The sequence below is a fragment of the Synchiropus splendidus genome, chromosome 3 (genome assembly GCF_027744825.2).
Source record: "Synchiropus splendidus isolate RoL2022-P1 chromosome 3, RoL_Sspl_1.0, whole genome shotgun sequence".
NCBI lineage: Eukaryota > Metazoa > Chordata > Actinopteri > Syngnathiformes > Callionymidae > Synchiropus > Synchiropus splendidus.
The window spans coordinates 24,207,940-24,230,008 of NC_071336.1; the positions used below are offsets into that span (position 1 = coordinate 24,207,940).

The 22,069-nt window shown below is 45.3% G+C and overlaps 1 protein-coding gene across 2 annotated transcripts in view; it reads left to right on the top strand.

The window, feature by feature from the left end:
- Positions 1–2,278: 2,278 nt before the first annotated feature.
- The window catches only part of kcnh2b (potassium voltage-gated channel, subfamily H (eag-related), member 2b), a 213,104-nt gene continuing 193,313 nt past the window's right edge, over positions 2,279–22,069 (top strand). For both annotated transcript variants that reach the window (XM_053858662.1, XM_053858663.1), the window contains exon 1: positions 2,279–2,856. In XM_053858662.1, the coding sequence (XP_053714637.1) occupies positions 2,781–2,856 (76 nt within the window). In that variant the 5' untranslated portion in view covers positions 2,279–2,780. The remainder of the gene's footprint in view (positions 2,857–22,069) is intronic.

Genomic DNA, 22,069 nt, shown 5'->3' on the forward strand with positions numbered 1-22,069 from the left:
TTTATTTCTGTCTGATTGCAACAAGATCTCTCCAGAGTCTTCATCACTCCTTCTGTTGTCTCGTCCCCCCTTCCTCACCTCTCTGTTTTCCTGACTAAATAAGGAAGGAGTGGAAGACTGACCAGCACGCCTCCCCTGCCTCGCAGCTGCTGAGCCAAGCGGCTGCTGAGTGTAATAGAGGAGCAGGAACTGGTGCATTTTTAATTCATACGAGAATGTCACATTATGACAGATTGCGGCGTGAAGCCTCGTCCGACCACAAGGCTGCAATTCATCATGTCTCAGCGGTCATTACAATACTGACCGTAGGAAAAATGAAGGCGTTCACGGGGTGATGAATGCGTCCGTCCAGCAGCGGTGTTGCTTTAAGCCGGCGGCGAACAGAAGAGAAAACAAGCCCCTTCAACTGGCCAAGGCCGTGTCTGAGCTTCAGCTGGGAAAGCGCGCTGCTTTGGGGAGGAAGTTTGTTGTTGCTGCAGGAGAGAAAGCTGAAGGTTGTCTCCGGGTCTTGAAAGGAAAATGTGGGGTTTTACTTCAAAGCTTAACGCCACAATAAATAAAACATGTCTCTTTGTGTCTCAACATCGGGTTGCGTTCGAAGGCTCGCATTCAGGCCAGGTAAGGGAGCGCCTGGATGATTACCCTTCTCTAGCCAGCCTCTCTCCGTCTCTCCTGCCTTTGAAATGGTTTGGGCCTGGCGTGTGAAAATCAATCACGCAAGGGGCCAAATTTCAACCAGTCTGAGTTGTGGGTGGAAAAAATTCTGATTTACTCAGCAGTTTGTAAAAGGCACATTGTTAACTTGAAAGAGACCAAATAGAATACGACTTTGATAATGTGAGGCTAATTTTAGCTCCACCTCAAAACACAAGACACAAACAAGTCGCCGCTGTGTTTTTTTTTTGTGGCCCCATCTACTGAAACGTGTTAGTGAATGTTCCTTTGAAGATATAAGGTTGAAATGTTTCTGGCTGTTGCGGTTAGGGCTAGACCACTTGCTGATTTGTCCGGGCCCAGGCCCTTTTTCTTCATCCACCAGTTTTTGCAGAAGAAAACAGGTGCACCCCGCCACATGAAAGGGTGTGGCGGAATTGATTTGGCCCCCGGACCTCGAGTTTGATATGCCTAGAGTCCAGGTGAAAGTCAGCTGACCCACCGGACCAGCTCTTTCACAGGCCACCGCTGGCTGCTACGGATGAAGCGGAAGCTTCTGCACACAGAACCAGACGTGACCCTAAGGTTCTGCATACTGCCTGTCAAAGTAAGGGTTAAGACTGGACGTAGAAGTTGAGAGTCCTCACGAGGCACTTCAGTCACGCTGGTCACGAATCTCAGATGCTGGAGCGAGATTCGACGCCTTCACTCTGGATCGAAGCTTGACACGTTGCCAGTGAACCTGTGTGTGTGTTCCTGCTGCATCCCAGGTGACACGGCGTACTGCTGAATGAAGCTGGGAGCATGTGTCCCAGCTACACAGGGTGGGGGGAGGGCTCAACAAGGTCCTTCACCAATTAACAAAGTCTGCCTTTGATGTTGTTTACATCTGAAACTAAAGGAAGCCATATTGCAGGTGTGTTCATCGTGCGGCCTGAGGGCCTTGTGAGGCCCTTGATCGGATTTCAAATGACCCACCGCCTCTGACATGATGTGTGTGAGCTGGTGTGTAAACTAATGTGTGTGAGTTGGATGAGTTCATTAGTGCCTTTTGTTGTGTATTTTGCTGTGTGTGTGTAGTTCATCACCCTGTGTTTTTGCTGAGCAGCCATGGATCACAGTCTTTGGTCTAATTTGTGTAGTTGTTTCCTGATGTATTGGAGTCAGTGTGTGTAGTCCTTAAATAGCTGACCTTGTGAGGACCTTATGCATTTGTGGGGACCTTTTATTTTGAGGATTAAACCCTCAAAATAAGTGGGTCATTATAATTGGGTTTAAGTTTGGTTCATAAAAACATGACGTGTGAGAGAGAGGTTAAGTTTGGCAATGCAGGCAGATGCATTTGTATGCGTTGTGTAGCTGTCTAGTGGTTTTGTTATGGATGCAACATTCATGACTCGGTGTTTGTATCTGGGACACCATCTCACATCTCGCCCTGAGTGAAGGCAGAAGGAGGGAACCCCGGCGCCGTGACGTCAGCGCGGAGCGGTGAATCCCCGGTCCCGATCAGCCAGACGTGATGAATTAAAGATGACGGTTTATGATTCAAAGCCGTGTTTGTGCATCTGTCTGTGCTGCGTTAAAGGACTCCGAGTCACGCACCTGCTCACACGTCCGACACCCGCCGTGTCGTTAACGCGTCCACAAACACCGTTGTACCGGTTTTCCGTTGATATTTTGAAGCCGTGGCCCCTTTAAGGAGAGTAAAATAGTATTTCTGGACGTGTTCGTGGGTCTTCCGAACCTGCTCGGTGCCGTGAAGGGTTAACGAGGCGCAGCTATAGACGTGGAGGAGGAGGAGGAGGAGGTTTATACAGAGGAGACCAGCTCCGCTCTGGACCACATCACCGCCGCCAGAGACCGAGGACGCATCCATGGCTCCAACGACGGCTCGGTTCGACTCCCAGCAGCGGGATGAGCGCTGAGAGCAGGAGGAGACATCACCTGATAGTCCACCTCCCCCCCTCCTTCTCCTCCTCCTCCTCCAGAACCAGGAGGCTGGAGGCGCCGTCAGTCCTCTTCGTGCGTCCAGAAGCTTCGCACCGTCTCCGGGACAACTTTGGCTGAAACTTCCCGGGATTACGAGCCGCCCGGATCTGTTTGGACCAGGAGCCTGAGCCGTCAAGATGCCGGTCCGGAGGGGCCATGTGGCTCCTCAGAACACCTTCCTGGACACCATCATCCGAAAATTCGACAGTCAAAGTAAGGATTATGTTTGACGGTGATGCGTTCACGGACACGCACGCGTGCGTAATACTTTGTAATGTAGTTTTAAAGCCTCATCATGATACAAGTTGAAAAAACAATGTTTTCGACATCAGCGAGACTCTGTTATTTTTTTGAATGTAAAAATAATTATATTTAATGAAGCGTTTTTATTGCTTAAAACAGCTATGAATTATTACATGACCCGTAGGTTTATGGTCATTTATAACTTATCACGTATCACGTGAAATACAAAACTGAAGAGGACGTCTCAGAAAGTTTTATATGAAAGCTTCAATAAATACTTTTCAAAAATAAGCAGAGCGAAGCAAACTTTTATCCAGTTTGATGTTAGACAAGGTTATCAATAAGTGCACGTTGTTCTTGTATGCAAAACGTCATCCATCATTCATCCAAAATTAATTTAACATGCGATGGTCAGAGTGCAATGCACCAGGTTTTGCTTGTGCAGTGGTCAGTACCTTCCTTTTGTTTTGCCCATTCAGGAGCACATATCAGTATTTTCATTATTAGGGCTTCACATGAATAAACGTGCGGTGTGTTGTTTAAATGTCTAAATTGATGAATGGCTGAGGGAATGAACAGGTCAAAACAGAAACTTCTTCAGGACTGAATGTGGCATCAAGTAGGATTCACATCCAGTGTAGCTGGGGAAAGCTGCAAAAGGTTTATGGTCCTCGGATGAATGGAAAACTCACTCTGCTGAGTGGAAACCTTCATTTCTTTGAGGTTCTATGTGTCGAACACTGTCCATTAGCATGTGGCTATACAGCATTCACGATTGTTTATGCTGTAGTTTTGTTGTTTAATATGCGATTTTTATTAAAGAGAAAAATATACTACCTTGGGTAAGGCAGTAAACTTTTTTTTTAACCTGAGTTTAAACCTTAACATTTTAAAGTCGGTATTTGACCATAAACATTTCCAGTGGAGTCTATTTTTTCTGAAATTCATCCAGGATATTTAAGTCCTAACTGAAAGAACTGTCTTTCTTTTTACCATTGCATTGATGGAAATTCATTTTTAAAAATTGTCTTTATTATTGTTCACTGTTGCTGTTGCGACAGATGCTGGAGGGGGAGGGGACACCCTGGACAGACAGACAACCACTCACACAGCCACGGACAGTCGTCAATAAATCCTTTTTGGTACTGTGGGAGGAAACCAGAGTGCTCGAAGGAGACTCATTAAAACACGAAGAGAACCCCACAGAGAAAGGGGTCGGGTCGGTCATGTGGTCCGACCCGACAAATGAGTGCGGCTCAAACTGCTCACCGATCATAATTACTCCTGCCTTTCAACCATCCATCTTTTCCTGATGGAGGCTCCTCGGTTCCCTTCAGTACTGCGGTTTTGGGCCCGACGCAATTTCACGCTCAAGGTTGTCTGGTTATTTCACCAAACTAGATTCGACATTATTGTTGGTTCCTCGCTCACTTCTCGATATATATTTTTTTCCTCATCTGAATCTCTCTGCTTCTGGCACTGATATTTGTGGACTATACTCTTCTCTCCACATATGAAGCCTCTATATTTGCCTTTTCAGTCCGGCATTGCATATCAGAAACACAATATAAGAGCCACTAAATATTTCATCCCAGCCCAGGGGCGTGAAATTTGAAGCTGTCATTATTTCAAAACGCAGACTGGCTGTGTTGCTGTGGAGCCGCCTTTGAAGCTCGACGGAGACAACATACGGAGCAGAATGCTGAAGCCACCTCGTCCTGCCTCTTTGCTGTCATTCCTGCTCTCATGCGGGAACATTAGGAGGCCCATTACCTGGGACGTAAAAGTAGAAATAAATGCAGAAAAACAAAAGTTTTGGTCTTCAACTTATATTTCATTTTATTAAAAAAAAATAAATTAAATGTTATTTTAAAGTACAATTAAAAAAATGTAAAGACAAACTGAAGCAAATAGCAGATTCATTTTGAGAAAAATTTTGAGCAAAATGTATACATTTTATTTGAGATAAGTAATTTGACAACATGAATTATGAGTTATGTGACACTAAGGTTAAGTTAAACACAGCAAAACCCTTCAGAAAGCAAGGACACAACATATTGTGATTGTTCAAAGACGGGACTCCTTCGGGGACATCAACAAATGGGGACAAAACTTAAAACTTATTACACAATATAACACTTCTATTGATCCATCAGACAGTGACATACTGCAAAAGCTAGTTTAAGAGGTTAAAACTGGGTGAGCAGGAAATATATAAGGAAGGTTGTGTGACTTGAAACTAATATGATGATATTTGATCAGTTTTTTTGTTCTGTATTCATTAAATTGACACCAACATATTTTGGATTTAAATTTAATGGTATTTTCCGAGGAAGGCTGAGTGTAGCTAAGTTCTACAGTATTAGCATTTTGGACACATTCAAAAGTCATTTTCTTCTGCTTGAGCCATTCGTGGGCAGCAGCATGTCCCAGCTGGACACCCTGGAGAGGACGGCGCTGCATCACCGGACACAGCACAGACAGCCCTTCACACACGAATTTAGAAATGTTCTTGAATTGTGGGAGGAAAGCGGAGTGCCTAGTGGCTGGCTAAGATGAGATCAGGAGGGACGAGGACCAGCACCTTGTGATTCACAAAACCCATCGCGCAATCATTGAGAAAACAGAGCTGTTATGGAAAAACTGCTGACTCATCATCTACAGCAGCATCTCGATGGTGGCGGTCTGAACTGTAGTCGGGAGCGGACAGTGACGGAAGCCTCCTCACCGGGAGAGCAGCGGGAACCAATAATCTCCAGGAGCAGAAAGTGTTTTTTGATATTGCTCCTGAATCACAGCTCTCATTGATCAGCGACGGTGGAGAAGCATCTCCTGCCGCCGCCGTCCGGACTCTTGCCGGGTTCTGCTGAACTGTTCCTCGCTGTATAATTGGAATGGCAACGTGACAAAGTGCTGTCAGACATGAAGGCGGCGGCTTTATAACCTCGATACTGATTTTAATCTCACAACAGAGAGCAGCCGTCAGTAAGGGAGAATCGTGCCGAGTGTCCGGGGAGTCGCTCTTGAACTTTCCTACCTGCAGCTGAGAGACTTGTTCATCTGTGTTAGACGTTCAGAAGTGACCTGGAACATGAGCAGGTTATGCTGGATTGGAATCCTCAGTGTTCGCAGACGGCTATTTTGGTCTTGTTCTCTTCTGACTTAATAATTAAACCATGAACCTGGTGGTTTCCTTTGGGTCGTGGGGGCAGCAGTTGCATTGCAGAGGTCCAGATTTCCTCTTACTATAAGCCAAGTCTTCAAGGGGAATACTTGTGATGGATTTCAAAGATTCACAAGGTTTCATGAAACATTGCAGTGATTTTTGGATTCCACCAGATGGCGCTGCCTGCTGTAAAATGTCTGGACTTGAGCAACTAATGTGATGAAACCTCACATCATTTCAAAACCAAGAGCGCCATCTAGTGGCCTCTGAAAATTAGCACCGTGTGATACTGTTTCATGAAGCCTCATCTAGCCATCACTGGGGATCACACAGTTGTTTTGTTCCATCGTGTCCTGGGTCCAACCCAGAGCAGGACGTGTTCAGGAGACATCCTGACAAGTTGCTTGAGCCACCTCACCCCGGCCGTTCTTCTCAGAGTCTCCCTAACAAAGATAGTGTCCAGTCCCTCCTGAACCATGGACGGTCATGGACCTGCTTCACCGCTCGAGAAAGGCCATTCCTGAGAGACTCAAACCAGACCTGCCTGCTGAGCTGGAGAAGATGACCCGCTCCATCCAAACATATTGAGACTTAAAACAATGCTCTCTTTCCATTCCCACCTCTTCTAAATGACTCGCCTGGGTCATCGTGTTGCTCACGCGCCAGCCCACCAGCTGACCTCGCTGTCACACATCAATCAAACAGGTCAAGGGTCGAGTGGACAAATGTGACTCGTCAGTATCCAGCGCTTAATTGGATTATTACAGGGAAGTGAACACGAGGTCGCAGCTTTTACATGTAGGAATTATTGATGCGTCCGCTGGAGACGGATCAATGGCGGACGGAGCCTGATCTTCTGCTTGGCTTGGAAGGTGACTGATGAGCTTCTGAGGAATTCATCATCATAATGGGAGTGAAGCCTCATTATATTCTGTTTACATACCAGAGGGAGATGATGCAACTGCATTGGTAGTTTGCTGACTATGGCAGCAACTAACAGCTGCTGATGGTGGTCAAACACGTGGACACGCTGAGTCGGTCTCGGAAGCGAGGAGGAAGTCTTGACTAAACAAGTGGCTTATTAAAATTGCACCCCGTCGACTGGAAGTGTATTGTGTCGGCGGATTATGGTGATGGAAGTGACCTACTGTAGTTTGTGCTACTCGTCAAACTTGTATTGACAGTACATCTCCATTTATAGCACTTACGGGCCACGTGAGATGACTTGGAGGGCAGAATCTGGCCCGCGGGCCGTGAGTTTGACATGTGTGCTGCAGGCAAACAAAATGTTCAAGAAAATGTGGTTTTGTAAAATTTTATTTTTCCAGTTTCAGTTACAATAACTTCTAAATTGCTAAGTCATTATTAAGGCAGAAAACAATATTATGGGTTTTAAAAATGAAGTTCATTTTCTGACAAAATTCAATATAACAAATATGTCCTGATCCCGTACTTTATTTTGTCGAGGCAGCTGATGAAATAGTCATTTTAGTTATCGCCGACGCAACCGATAAAGCTCACCTGCTTCTAAAAACTTAAAATTTAAACTGAAATTTTAACTCATTATTCCGACCTCTCATGAACATGCGCCTGTAATTCCATATATAATATCCTGTGGTGCTCATTGACATGATCGATCGCTTCTTGAATGAGTTCTTATTCAGCCAATCTATCACTCGCTTTCTGATCTCCAGTAAGTGCTGCTCTCTCTCTTCGCTCGCGCCACCCGACCCCTCCGAGTGCTGACGGTGGTCACCTCTTGGCTGGTGTGTCGGCGTCCTCGGGGACAGCTTTGGCCCAATTACAAGCTCCAGTCCTCCCAGGAGCGCGCTACCATTTTACCAGTACAAGAACAAACACTTCATCGCCATAGCAACAGCCCTCACTGACACCCCCGCCCACACAACCACCTACCTTCACACACATAACAGGGAAGTGTTTATGATAACAGATTTCAGGTGCGTTTGGAGACAATGTTTTACCTTTCCGTGTGTAATTTAGATGAAAGTGTCTCTTTGGTTCTCATCTCAGTCTGCGGAGTTCAAAAATCATCTCAGGTATACGTGACTTAAGCCTGCATCTCTGGTACAGTAGCAAGTCGGCCACTAACTCTTTCAATGAAGCTCAGTGTGAAAACAGGTAAAATATGGTAAGAACAAATGTTAAGAGTGAAGAAAATGTGCACGAAATAAGGTTATACTTCTACAACTATTATAAACAGAGAATGCATGTATGTGTGTCATTGTCCAACATATTTGCCTGTTGTTGTCCATTTTCTTCTTCTCCTCCGCTCAGCCATCTCCATGTGTCCCCCCCTGCCTGCACTCTCTTCTTCACCTCCTATCAGATCAGTCTATAATTTAATGGGCCACTGGTGACGTGCACGTCTCTTTCATGAAGTTGCTTTAGATAAGGCCCATTTAACCACATGCTTCCATGCGTTCTTTACGTTGCTATTGCTGTTCTCCAATATAGCCACCGGGGGAGCAGCCCAGTGTCACACGTTTATGACAAGGACAAACTCCAAAACAAACGTGGCGACTGTGGAAGAAGTATTGATAACGTACCTCTTGCACAAAAGACGAAACAGAGGCAGCGGTCGGTGAGGCTGTTAAATATATTGCGACTGGAGGACGGAGAATTTCTGCCATTGTTGTGCCTTCTTCATGTCTCAATAGAGCTACGTATCAGGTAGTAACAGCGACACTGCCCCCCCATGGTTTCCAGTGATACTGCTCCGTTTGGTCCGTATCCGTAAGGTTTGTGGAAACATGCGGAAAAACGGATGAAATGAACAAAGAATACAGACTGCATCGTATTCGTCCGTATCCTGATCCACTTGTAACATTGAGCATAAATGGGCCTTTATTTAAAATTCTAGCCATCTGTTCAGACAGAAGCTTGGTAAACCAACAAATGAAAGATCACGTCCTGAGGAGGAAACCTGGTAATTCCGACCTGCATATCCGAGTTAACAATTGTATCACCTGCTGGTTAATATGTCACCACTAAAAGTGGGGTGACAGGTGGGGATCAGTCATCAGAGGATCGAAGGGATGGCAGATCTTCAGCTGTTCCAAATCCAGTCGTGAGTCAAATGCTAACTTGAGGTTCAAGTGGCCACTTCCCTGCGGCTAAGCAACATGCTTTTCAGCCACGTATCTCCAAAGGTTCCCTCGTCTGAGTCCATCGAAATTGAGCGCGCGGACGGTTAATTTTGGCTTCAGTCGCGGACGAATGTTGAAACCAGGGTCTTCCCTGGTGGTTAGCTTTGTTCTTCGGCTCCATCTGTTTCAGTCGGCGGGTGCAAACGCAGCAACACTGCCACTCTGAAGTGAGTCAGTGCTTTCGGATTGCACTTTACTGGTGTGAAAATCACTCATCTCCTGCTCACGCTCTCTCTTCCTCTGTCTTCTACCCGTGCACTCGTGATCCAGCTCGCATAGCACACACACGCTCCTAAATTCTGGGAGCTTGTAAACACTCTTTGCTAAGCACTTTGTTGCTCTTGCTCGTCTCCTCTGACATCACTTCTTTTTTTTTTTTTATATATTTCTGCCCTCCATCTCTCTTCGTGGTTCCCTGCTGTGCCACCATTGACATGCTATCTGATAATTATAAAAGAGACTGGCTCGGCAGTGAATCCTCTCAACAGTTTACACAATTTCATTTGATGTAGAAAGTCCGACTCATGAAATGGCGGATCAGCGCATTTACTTCCTCAACAGAAGTCACTCTAAAGTATTGTTCTGGAGAGTATAACACTCAAATGGAGCGGATTTATTTGATTCTGCATTTAGTTTTTAGCCAACTTTTTAACCCGGAAGCAAACTCCTGATAGTCCATGAGTATCAATAAAGTTTTGAAGTGAGACATCATGTTTGTTGTTAGCTCCGTTAGCGCTGCGGTGCAGATGGTCTTTGGCGTTGTGGGACCGGCATATTAGGTAAAAGTGGATCATTTCCCACGACACACCAGGTGTAGGCCACTGAAGTAAAACTCTGATCAGATTATATTTATGCGTTGTCGGATGGTAGTTTACTAAAGGTCTTTACTGTATGTACAAAACTAGCCGCTTTTTGAAGCGCATGTTGAAGCGGACTTTAGTGTGTGGACTCAAGCAGGAAGTAGCGGACACAATGAAGTTGTCAGCCTCTCGCTCCTGCCTGCAGGGATTGTTGCCAAGTGATTTCATCACTTGTATTATATCCTATACAGCTGACCCCAACCAGAGTTGAACTTACTTCAAAGGCATAGCGTTGCCAGCTGAACGCTACATCCACTGACGGCGTGATGAGCGCCGGTCTGTTGTTTTTGTCTTTTCTCCATCGACATTATTGGATTTTAATTGAGGACGCCTCTTGGGAAGGTTCAGTCTGTCCCCGTGCTCAAACACTTCAAACGCTGTGTTGATGTTTTTGCTGGGATCAAACGCATCAATTGCAGCGCGTCAGGTGAAGCTCACAGACGCCATCGCTACCTTGATGTCAAGCCTGCAATTGCTGCTGCAGCCGTGTTTATCAAAACTCTAAAACAAGGACTAAGGGAAGCTAAGTTGTGTCTGACGAGAGTATGATAAGTAAATGAATGTGAATCGTTCCTCTGCAGATTTGGAAAGTGATTTCCTTCAAGGCCATGAGGGAAAAATCGTGATTTCAATTCACCCTTGTGTCTGATTTAATTTTCTATTAATTTCCCACAATGCTCGTGGCATCATCTTCAGCCAATGACGAAGCGCCTTGTAGTCACTTGTTTCACTTGTGACGTGAATGCGGTGGGGATTGCATAGCTATAATCATTCATTCCACCGAGCTAGATGAGCAGCCTTTCTCAGGTGTTGTTTCAGCGGAGACGGAAACAACCGGACCCGTCGCTGTTTTGGAGTCGGGTGCAGCGTTTGTTAGCCACCTGAATCTGAAACCTTTGAAAACCTCCGGAGTGGAAACTTTCATAAATGCAGTGCTCTCTGTCTCGGAGTCGCACTACAAGCAGCCAGTATGTAAATATTTCACGGACATAGTAAAGTGTCCAGAGATTCACCAAACTGCGACGTCTCACGTTAAATGAGTTTTTCAGTCGTCCTTTTGACATAATAGTTGCTGCATTCTGCAAGGTTTATTTTTTGCCTTCTTGAAGATGTATATTAAAACGTGTCTGAACTGGTTCATGTTTGCACGTCTTGTACACATAAGCTCTCATCATTTAGATTAGAAATTCTTTGTCAATCCATGTGATCGGTATCGTGATCGGCAGCAAAAACCCCGATCGGCACATCCCTACCACAAATCTTTACCAGCTCCTCAAACATCATATGTTTGGTGCTGCTTGTCATGGTTTATGTGTGCAATAGACTTCATATTTCATGTGGCAGAGAATTGTGATGTAAATTCTTTGCTAAAAAAAGTCGTGCAGGCCTAATGGCGGCGACAGGCTGACTTAAAGAAAGACCAGAACACTGCTCAGCATTTCCTGAAAATTTCACTGGAATCTGTTATTTTTTTGGAGATGACTCCAACCTGCTCTGTAATATCAGCCTGTAAAGCCCACCTCAGCTCTTCTGAATCGGTGGAACAGCTCAAGGACTCGGCGAGCTCCGAGTGTCGTGAGTTTTTCCAGGAACCTCCGTTTGTCACAGTTTTGCCTCTGAGCCGCTGCCCATCCATTCTTCTGATCTGCTCTTCAATCCATCGCTCAGCGCCGGGCACTCGAGCCTGCAGGACCGGCTCGCAGACTGCAGCGCTCCGGACTTTCCCGGGATTATATCATTTGCATAAATCTGCGTAACTCTGTTAAGGCAGAGAGATGCTGTACACACTGAGACAGTCAAGAGCCGAGCTGCCCATTAAAGGTGACTGTAGAATTATTAGACAACAGTGTGACGGAGATGTGTGGCACACAGGTGATCACACAGCAGGACTGAGGGAAATATATACATAATTCTGTTGAAGCTTAAGACAAAAACAGAAAACTCAACCTTCATCCTCTGCTACTGCGGTCAACCTGTGAAAATGTTCCGTTTTAATAAGTTATTTTTTTGTTTGAAAGGACGGAGCAAGATGACGTCCTCATCCTGGTGGACCGAGTTCTGTGCAAACATTTTGAAGGCAAGAGAGCGAGGCTTCACTGGGAAAAAGTCTGTTCTCAACATGAGGCTGAAATCGTCCCACAGATATCTCCATCTTTTATTTCCACTGACGGCACATCACTGAGGCAGTTTTTGGCGAGAGCAGCATCGTGTTGCAGCGGCAGAGGAGATCGATGCGAGGGGCCTGACTTGAACCAGCGCGAGTGGAGAAAACCAGGCCAGGGAAACCAAAATAGTCTGAATGAGGGGGCGGATTCTTCACTCGCAGTCTGCCTTTACACAGCAGCGTTCCACAGCACTTGTCATGTTCGTTCTTCCTGGAGGCTCTCCTGATGGGTTCATCCCATTCTAAAGATGTTTATGCTCGCAGACCCGTCTGCCTCGTGTGAGAAAGTTGGAGTCCCCACAACCTTTTTTTTTAAATCAGCTCTTCATTAGAGGCTCTCAAAGTTTGAAAGAGAAGTATGATGTAGTAGTTAAATTTGGAGCCCACTCATCCAGGTGACAAAGACTCAGCAATAAAATGAGTCGGACTCGCTTCCTGTTGAGTTATATCAAGGGTTTCACTAAAATGGGATGTTCAAGATTCTGCTTGTAGCTCAATTACAGATGTGTTGGACTCAGACGTGTTGGACTCAGTGACTCGATCACTCGTGTCTTATTGAGCAGGAAGAGTCTCAATGTTATACCTGGATTAGTGTGCGAGTGCATTCAGAGGTGTGTCAGTGTGAGTGCTTTTCATGTCATTTGGGACTCACTCAGACGTGTGAGGCTCAGCAGTTACCGTAAATATAATATAAATACGCCCAGATGCCCTCCTAGCTAAAAGCCTGGTCCAGAATGGATGGATGGTGTAGTTTATTTTTCTCTGAATCCAAGGTTTGGTTACAAGAGGCTGTCGATTCAGCAACCCACTCTCGCTCATGAAGGGGAATACAAAGACAAGCGTCGAGGCATTTCCTGTCCCTTGAGTCCTGGGTCTGTCCTGGGGCTTCCTCCCGACTGGAAAATCTTTTGTGGCAGGCCATCAGTAGACATCCTGACAAGAGGCCCATGCCAACTTAACTGGCATCTCCCAGTGTGGAAGCACAGCAGCTCTTCTTTGAGTCTTTTTCAAGTGGACCAAGGAAGCAACTTGGGTCATGGTGACTCACTTTGCGGGTCATGTGACTGTCAGGGTGCCCTCTAGTGGCCACCAACTTCGCCACCTGTATAAAGCATTGCACACGTTACACGTGGACATGCATCGACACTGTCTGTGTTCCAATGCCTTTAAAAGTCCAGCTACATCTGGCAAAATCTGGCCATGTATGTTGGTGGAATTCACTCTGGAAATAACCGTCATGGAGTTAGACATGACTTCACCGCACCACTCGTGACTCACAACCAAAACCAGCATCTCTAAAGGCTGTAAACAACCCGCGATCGATTCATCAAGCCGAGGTTTGTTTTCCTCCCTAATACACAAGAACCCAGCGGCTGACATGGATGAGTCTGAAAGTGTAACTCATCTTTCATCTCTTTGAGAATTTCGCTCAACTCCTCAGTTTCCATGGCAATTGAACAGCTACAGCAGGGAAGAAGGGAAAAATCCACTCAGCATGTCGGCGTCTTTAACCACACCAATCAGCCGAGCGTTCGCACATCTGCAGATTGTATCGTCCTCTTTGTCGTCTGCTCGTATCTCTCATCCACGCTCATCCCTCCATTCATCTCTCTCCATCTCTCCGTCTCCTCAGTGCTGACTTGTGTTTCCAGCACACGGGCTTCCCTCCTTATCCGCCTACGCAGCACACTCTGGGAGATTCCAAGCAAACAAACACTCGTGGCTACACACACATCCATCTCCCCCTCTCTGTGTCGCACACACACACACACACACACACACACACACACACACTGACAGACTGGAGAGCCCCTGAGGTCTGGTCTTAGTGAATTATTCAGTCTGCGTTGGTGGGTCTGTCTTATGTTTTTGTGTGCATTTGCATTCACGTGTTGCCCGTCTGATGAATCTGTGAGTCGGGGGAGTGAGATGGTGTTTTCCTTTTCAGCAGCAGCAGCTGCAGCTCCTCTTTTATCGGCCTCTCCATCAGGCCCTCTCAAGCTCATTAGGGGGAAATTGAAGAGGGGAAGGAGTGGTCAGTGATGTCACTCAGAGCGGAGATAGTCTGAGGAGCTTTATCTTTCCTCAACCACTGGAGAGTTGTTGTTAATGCTATGTTCATAAGTTATAGCTTCAACCCCTGCCGGACCATGTCAGTTATGTCACCGTTAACCTTTAGTCTGGAGTCACTGGCACCAATCCGGACCTAACAAGTGGCAGCTCACTGTATGTACTGTATACAATCCTCTCATTTCTCTGCCTTTCTTGGGTGCTGCGGGGTCGTGGGAGGCTGAAGCCGATGCTGACAGGCTACACACATTCAAGGACGATATTGAGATTTCCAATTACTCCAAACCAGAGTTGGACTTGAAGCAGGGACGGTCTAGGTGTGTGGCAGCAACACCATCCATCATGTGGGTTGCAAATGTTTCCAGCAGCTGCGCTTCTTTAGAGCCAAATCTGGATCAAGAGTTTACTCATATTACCGAGCGCACCCAGGTGGCTGTAGCCTTGAAACAGGTGGCAGCAGTGGAGGCCACAATCCAACGGTCCCTCCAGAAACAAGCTTTGGGTAATTGGAGAAAACACACACACACAAGAGGAAGGTGAACTCTCACACCATCTTCAAATAATAAGGGAGTTTACCAACAGGGTTGACTGGACTCAGTAAGTGAGGGTGTGATGCCGCCACTGTGCTCTGTCGAGAGATCAATAGGTCACATGCCGAAGCAAACCAGGCAGGAGAATTGGTTCATTAGCAAGATGGTGGAAGTAAGACTTTTCCATGTAACCATCCATCCATTCGTGCATCCATCCATCGATTCATCCATCCATCCATCCATGCATCATCCATGTATCCATCCATCCATCCATCTATCTATCCATCAATCATCCATCCATCCATTCATGCATCCATTCATGCGTCCATCCATTCGTCCATCCATCCATCCATCCATTCATCTAAAGGCCCTAATACTTTCCCCTGTTTTCACTGATATGGAAATGGAAATTTAGTCTGGGAACCTTTTGCGACAGCGCCAGTGCCATATAAGTGCTGTGTACGCTCATATCCCAGGTCAGCCCCTAGGACTCCTACCAGTTCGACTAGCTACCAAGCTCACGATCAGGATAGCGCCAAGAAGGAACCCTCACTTGATGGCAGACAGCCCTGAATGCTCCATACATGAACATGAAGAGGAAATGTCACTCTGCAGAAGGAGTCAACTGTTGACGTGTCGTCCACTTAATCCATGGCTCACGTTGGTGCTGTTTGCACCCTCAGTGTCCTCTTCTTCACCCACCTGGAGGTTCTGAATTGGACCGCTCGATGATGAGCTCAGCTGCACCGCCGCTGAGCTTCCGCAGAAAGAAAAAAAATATATATATATCTGATTTCCCCTCTTGATGAAGTCGTTGATGCAAGGCAAGGTAGTTTTAAAGCAGCGCAGTCCTGCTATTTGCTGAGAATTGATGAGCTCGTGTTGAGCTGCGAGTTAAAATGGCCTCAGCAATAGAACATTAAGTAGACTCAATATAAACATGGAGCATTCACCATTTTTTATGTTCCGGTTTTATTACCCGAACAGACACAGCCTGTGGATTTCTTTTCCTTTGAGTGAATATGCTGTCATGGAGCATGCGGCCTACACACACACACACACACGCGCGCGCGCCTTTGATCTCATCGGACCTAAACAGCTTTGATAAAAGCATCTACTTGGTTCTTTTAGCCATTATCGGTGACTGAAGACCACTTACGCAGAGGCTGGGAAATAAAATCTACACACACATGTTCTGCTTTTATATGCCTTATGCTCATGGCAGCCAGAAAAAAAGCCATCTAGCATGATGGGCCTCAGAGGGCCTCTGTTCCTGCCAATTCACAGTGACGGGCCGTCGTGTGCATCTACACGTCAGACCTCCAGCGTCCGTGAATATGTGAGCAGACACCTGTAATGTGTCCCGTGTGAAAAGCCTGTTGAATCTGGGATGTAATCGACGTAAGACGACGGGTCCCTGGAGAGGAACCGAGGGTGTGACCGGGTTGTGTAGACAGGCCCAGGGTGTCCCAGGCCTCTGGCCCCAGGTATATGGGGCTGACGCCAAGGAAATAAAGGGCAAGAAACAATGATGAAAAGATGTTTCAATCCCTCAGACTTATCAAGCTGTTTACATTCGCTGTTTAATACTGACATGTCGCGTGTAAATTAACCCCATTGATCCGCTGCATAAAAGCCCTGTCTTCTGGTTCTCATCTGGTTCTGTCGAAGGTCTTTGCTTTCACTTGTCACCTAATAGGATTTTTATGGGCTGGAGATGAGGACGTAATTGTGTAGGAGTGGCGGTCCGACAGCGGAGTTGTTAGGATGCCATTATCATTCGTGATGGGGTTTTAATTTCAATGCCAGGCTAAGATGAGGAGCTTCAAATCTGTTGTTGGATTCATTGTCTTTGGAGTCTCTCTGTTTCCATTAGTCTTGGGTTTGTGTGACTCACCAAACCATTGAGTTGATATCACTATACTGTATATAATCACCTTGTTATACTCCTAACATTCTGTATACTCCTATATCTTAGGAGTGATCCAACTGGCTTCCTGTCCAGCAGCTTGATTTGTGGTACTGACTAGCTGTCTTGAACTATAACCACAACTGAACGAGCTTGACTTGCTTCCACTAGAGTTACACAGACCCATTCTGATATGTGAGACTCATCAGGACCATTACCTTATTTCGAACTGGGATACATTCAGCTGTGTGAGACTCAACAATTCCACCAATCCAAAATGCTCCTTGCTGGATGAGTCCCAAATATTTGTTATGAAACCTGATGCCCATCTGGCCTCAGTTCCTTCCTGCCTAGCAACTGAAGGACTCATCAAACGTGTGAAACTCAACAATCCCTCAAGCCAGGGTTGCTTCCCGTTTCCCGCCACTGGAGTTACCGAGTTACCATTCAGGATTATGAGACTTGTCAAGGCTTTGTTTCAAGTCAACTTAAGTCCCGGGGACTCATTCAGAGATGTGAGTTTGAGTTGCTTCCTGTGTAGCCACTTGATTCTGAGAGACTCACTCAGCCAGGAGAGAACAGCTAAGTCAGGATGGCTTTGTGTGAAGCTGTGAAGTCCGAATTGAATTCTGCTTAGCCACTAGAGTCACAGAGACTCATCCAGAAATATTGGATTCCTAAAATCCTTAAGTTGAAATTGCTTCCCATCTGGACACTTGAGTCCCAGATATCTGTGTCTAGTGATGGATAGATGAGGTTTCATGAAACAGTGTCCTGATTTTCAGAGGCCACCAGATGGCACTGTCTGCTGTAATATGTTGGCACGCAAAAAAAAAAAAAACTAACTCAATAAAACCTCACATGATTTCTAAATGAAGAGCGCCACCTAGTGGCCTCTGAAAATTGGGACCCATCATCTACCCATCACTAGCTGAGACTCATTCAGACATGTGGGACTCCAAAAGTTGCTTTAGTGACCACTTCTTTGCCGTTTGCTGACTGTTCCAGTCACATGGACTGTTCAGATCTGAGTTTATAAAACCCACTTAAAGATCTCGAGCCCTTCAGCGCCACCACCTGCTCTGTCGATGAAGACTTGAACACACTGGTGACGCTCAGGCTTGCGATGTAGTGCACTAGTGTGAGCCGGTAAAATGCTTAATGAGCACATTTTAAAATGTCCAAATGTAGCTCAAACGCACCGTAGCGACGCCTCCCTCGCCGCGCTGCGGCGTGAAAGCAAACGCTGTCTTCTCTCTGATTCTCTTCCTGATGAGGAGCCTTTGATTCATCAGCCAGTGAGGTGCACGCTGCGTTTCTGTATTTTTAACACAGACTCACGCTGCGTTTTGTCTCACAATTTCCTTCCTCCTCTCCTCAAAAAAAAAAAGAAAAAATGCTGTTTGATGCTCAGGCGTCTGCTGTGTTTCTGTTCCGTGTGCGCTCACACGTCTGAAAATGAAAACAAACAGTCGACTCACAAACCGCTTCTAATCAATAAAGTAATATCTCCACATTTCAAGTTATGACTCGACAACTCAGGGAGAATTTAATAATGGCCCCGATCATGAATCAGACGCCCCAGTAAGGACTTTATTCAGCATTTCAGGGAGCACAATGTGGTGGAGAGAATGAGATTTGTGAAAGCCGAATGCGGCGGAACACTGGCGGGTGGGCCGTCCTGGAATGACCCTCGGCATTTTTACACAGGGCTCCAGCGCTGGAGAACCTCCCATAAATCACTCTGCCACGGTAAACCATCATACATTATCCTCCTAAACGGCCCCCACAACCTAATTCACAAGGACTTACTGCCCCGCCGTTTTCTTGTTAAGGGATAATTGCTGCTTGGAGGCCATTAAATAATCACCTCTAATGAAGAAGCAGGGGAAGCAGTTCACGGCGCACAGTTGGTTTTCATGCCGTCAGTCCATTCGTCATTGGCGGGCCAACATTGACTCTTCTTCGTTTGAAAAGCTGCCAGCTGGTGAGCGGCTTTTCCAGCGCTCACTGAGCCACACAGTCAGGTGAAGTCATGGCAACACAACAAATGGTTACGCAACTGATATTTAGGGGCCGGATGAAGAGAGATGAATCAGCAAAATTGGTCTGTTCTCTCCAGGTTGAACCATCGCAGCGGTTAGCTTAGCATTAGCACTAACACAGGCGTCTATTACAAGGAGTTGAAATGGAGCTGGAATTACTTATGCCTTAATGCTACTCAAAAACAGAAGAACAACAACTAGTAGTGGGACTTTATTGAGTTAATTATGATTAATTAATTACAACATTATTACAATTAATTAATTACAGCAAATAATTTAATTTAATTTTGCAGTTTGCGCTCCAGACAACACAGAACCTTTGTAAGTGCAGGAGTTCTTGGATCACACTGATCACACTGATACACAAGACACGTGGCAGCTAGGATGATAACAACAACAACAAACATGGAGGAATCCCTGAACAAAAGCAAACAAAAGCATCTGTTTGCTTTTGTTCAGGGATGTTTTTCACGACACAATGTCCAGGGTTTCCACTACTCTGAATGTACTTGAAATGCTTATAAAGTTGAAATTTTTATCCAAATATTTTCAAGACACGAAAAGAGCTTTAGTTTAAATAAGGTGATATAAAAACTTGAATACAGCCACCATCGTGATTTATTGTGCCATTGTCAAACTGATGCAAAATAAACAACATTTTGTTGTTTAAATGTATGTATGGGTCCAACACTTGATTCAGTAATATACCAAATTCATTCAAATTTTTTTCTGGTGGCAAATATTCTTATACCATTAAACTGCGATTAATTTAGATTAATTAATCACAAACTCTCTAATGAACTAGATTTATTTTTTTAATCAAATCCCACCCCTAATATCAAAACTTAAGGCACCGAAGTCACAAAATGGCGACAAGCAGCACGGCTGCCAAGCTACAAATATGAAGCTTGATGTAGTTATACAGGCAGATGGCGCCCATCTGTGGCTTCAATCTGAACAACCTTTTAGGGTGTTTAGTAAATAAAGAGTGAAAACTTCAAGGACCAGCGACTGGGGTGGATGTAGTTTGGTAGTAGGAGCATAACAGAAACCAGGAGAGCAGATGTGACCGACTCAGATTCTGAAGAGCAATATTCACACGCTGATGACTGTACAGTGAAACGGAGAGTGACGCACAGAAGCTACGCTCGTGTGGCACGTAGTGACAGTGAGTCTGCTCTGTCCACGAGCAGCACATACTGGTGCTTTGCCGCCACCGAAACATAGCGCAGGCACGGTCAAAACGCTAAAAGAGATTTAAAAAAATACAGGGACAAAATACAGTATGAATAGCAGCAGTAATTCCTTGTTTACTGTATACCTTCATCTCTAAGCATTTTCGAGCTACAACCTTTGGAATGTGATATCAAAGAGGAATATATATAGAAAAAAATCTCAGGATCAGTCACTTTCAATATTTAAGTATTGCAATATTTAACTGCATCAATGTTGAATGAAATGGCTGCACTTCTATATTGCCAAAGTCAGTACCTTTGTTGTGGCACTAATCACATTGAGGGAAAAATAAAGTTTAATTTAAATGCAGGCCGACAAGTGTCATGTGTATCTGGTGGAACCTGCTTATTATGGCTAGTGTTGATCTTACTGACGTCCCAAGTCAGCATGGTAATTTCTGAGACTGAAAGTTGCCCTGACAAGTCCGTGCTTTTCGACTTTCTCAATCGAGAGCTTGAACCACACTGAGTCTGTAGGTACAATTTGACTGCTGGATACCACCTCACAGGCTGTCACCGCTAACTACATGTGCATGTGATTTTATGTCTCTGCACTTATTCTACTGTTGAGAAACTAATATTTCTGAAAACACGATTTATGACTCAAGAGTTAATACACTGTCAAAACAGCTTCAATGTTAAATATTCCTGCTTTGTGTTTACTTGATTATCTTTATCGTGGTGTCGGAACTTCGGACACGCGGGCGAAAACGTGCGTTAACGTCAATAAAAGATGTGATGTGTGAGTTCATGATTCAAGTTCAGAACATTGCCGAGTTTGTTTCATGAGTCAGTCTTGATACTGGAGTCCGTTTTTAAAATTGTTTAGACGTGATCCTCATGCATTTTTAAGCCAGGTGCACCACTGACTTTTCTATGGTGCAGACAGCACCACTGCACCCGCCATAGTTGTCTCAAAGAAAAAATAATCAAACATCCAAAGGGAAAAAAAAAAGAAAGTAAGCGTAATTTGAGGTTCTCTCGAGTCGTGTGCATCCCATGGTCCAGCATTGGAATGGACCTTTCTCCGTTTCTTTTCAATGTGAATATTTCGGTACTGAGGTGCGGTTTCCCATGAGGCAGCTTTAAATGACACCCTCCCACATGACACTCTCATTATAGATAAATAGTTTTATTTTCCTCTGGTGGCTCCCAAATATCCTCCATCAATCAATCAGAAAAATGCCTCCATCAGAAGGACTCATCTTGATCCAGTCTTTTAAAAAGCCCTCCACATCTCTTGTGTATCAAACCTTTCTACGGCTCTTCTAAGAGGCCGGCAGCCACTGAAAGGAGGCTGACGGGGAAGTGTTTACCGAGGATGCGAGAGACATAAACTGCTCTCCAAGAAAGACATGGTTTATTCACACTGTGCTGCCAGCATTGAGAGAGAGTGTGTGTTGAGCTACATGAGCTCTCAGAGCGCATTAAGATCATCTCTTGACATTGAGCAGAGTCCGGGGAACTAAACGGCTCCTTAAGTGGTTTCGATAGAGACGCATGTTGGCGCTTAGTGGGCGACGGAGCTGCGGCAGGTGGCTGCGACTGCAATCTTAAAGGGCATCCGATTTGAAGATGACATTAGGAGAATGCCATGTTATTGCCTTGTTGGCACCATAAAACTTAGCATTCAAGCATGACTGGAGTATTCATTGCTCTCAAGTAGACTCTCTGCAAGCACTAATATTTTTGTTTAGTTTCCTAGATCTGTTATGTTGCGCTCAATGTGGCATTGTGTTTATGGGATGGGAAATATTAAAGGTTAACTGGGTTTCCAGCCAAAAATCGATTAGTCAAAATGCGGTCGGAGTGAGACCAGACAGGAAACAGTTTTAGATAAGTTGACCGTGACATGCTAATCCTGTAAGTGGAGCTGCTCCGTCGCTGTATCTTCTTGCAAAAAACGTATCAAAAAAGTATCATGCTGGTTGACAAACTTGCTCTCTCTTGAACCACGTTGTGTTTGTGGTGCCTCAGTTACAAACTCTTTTTTTTTTTTTTTTTTTAGGGGGAGGGGTAAGAGGTGTGGGGGGTGGA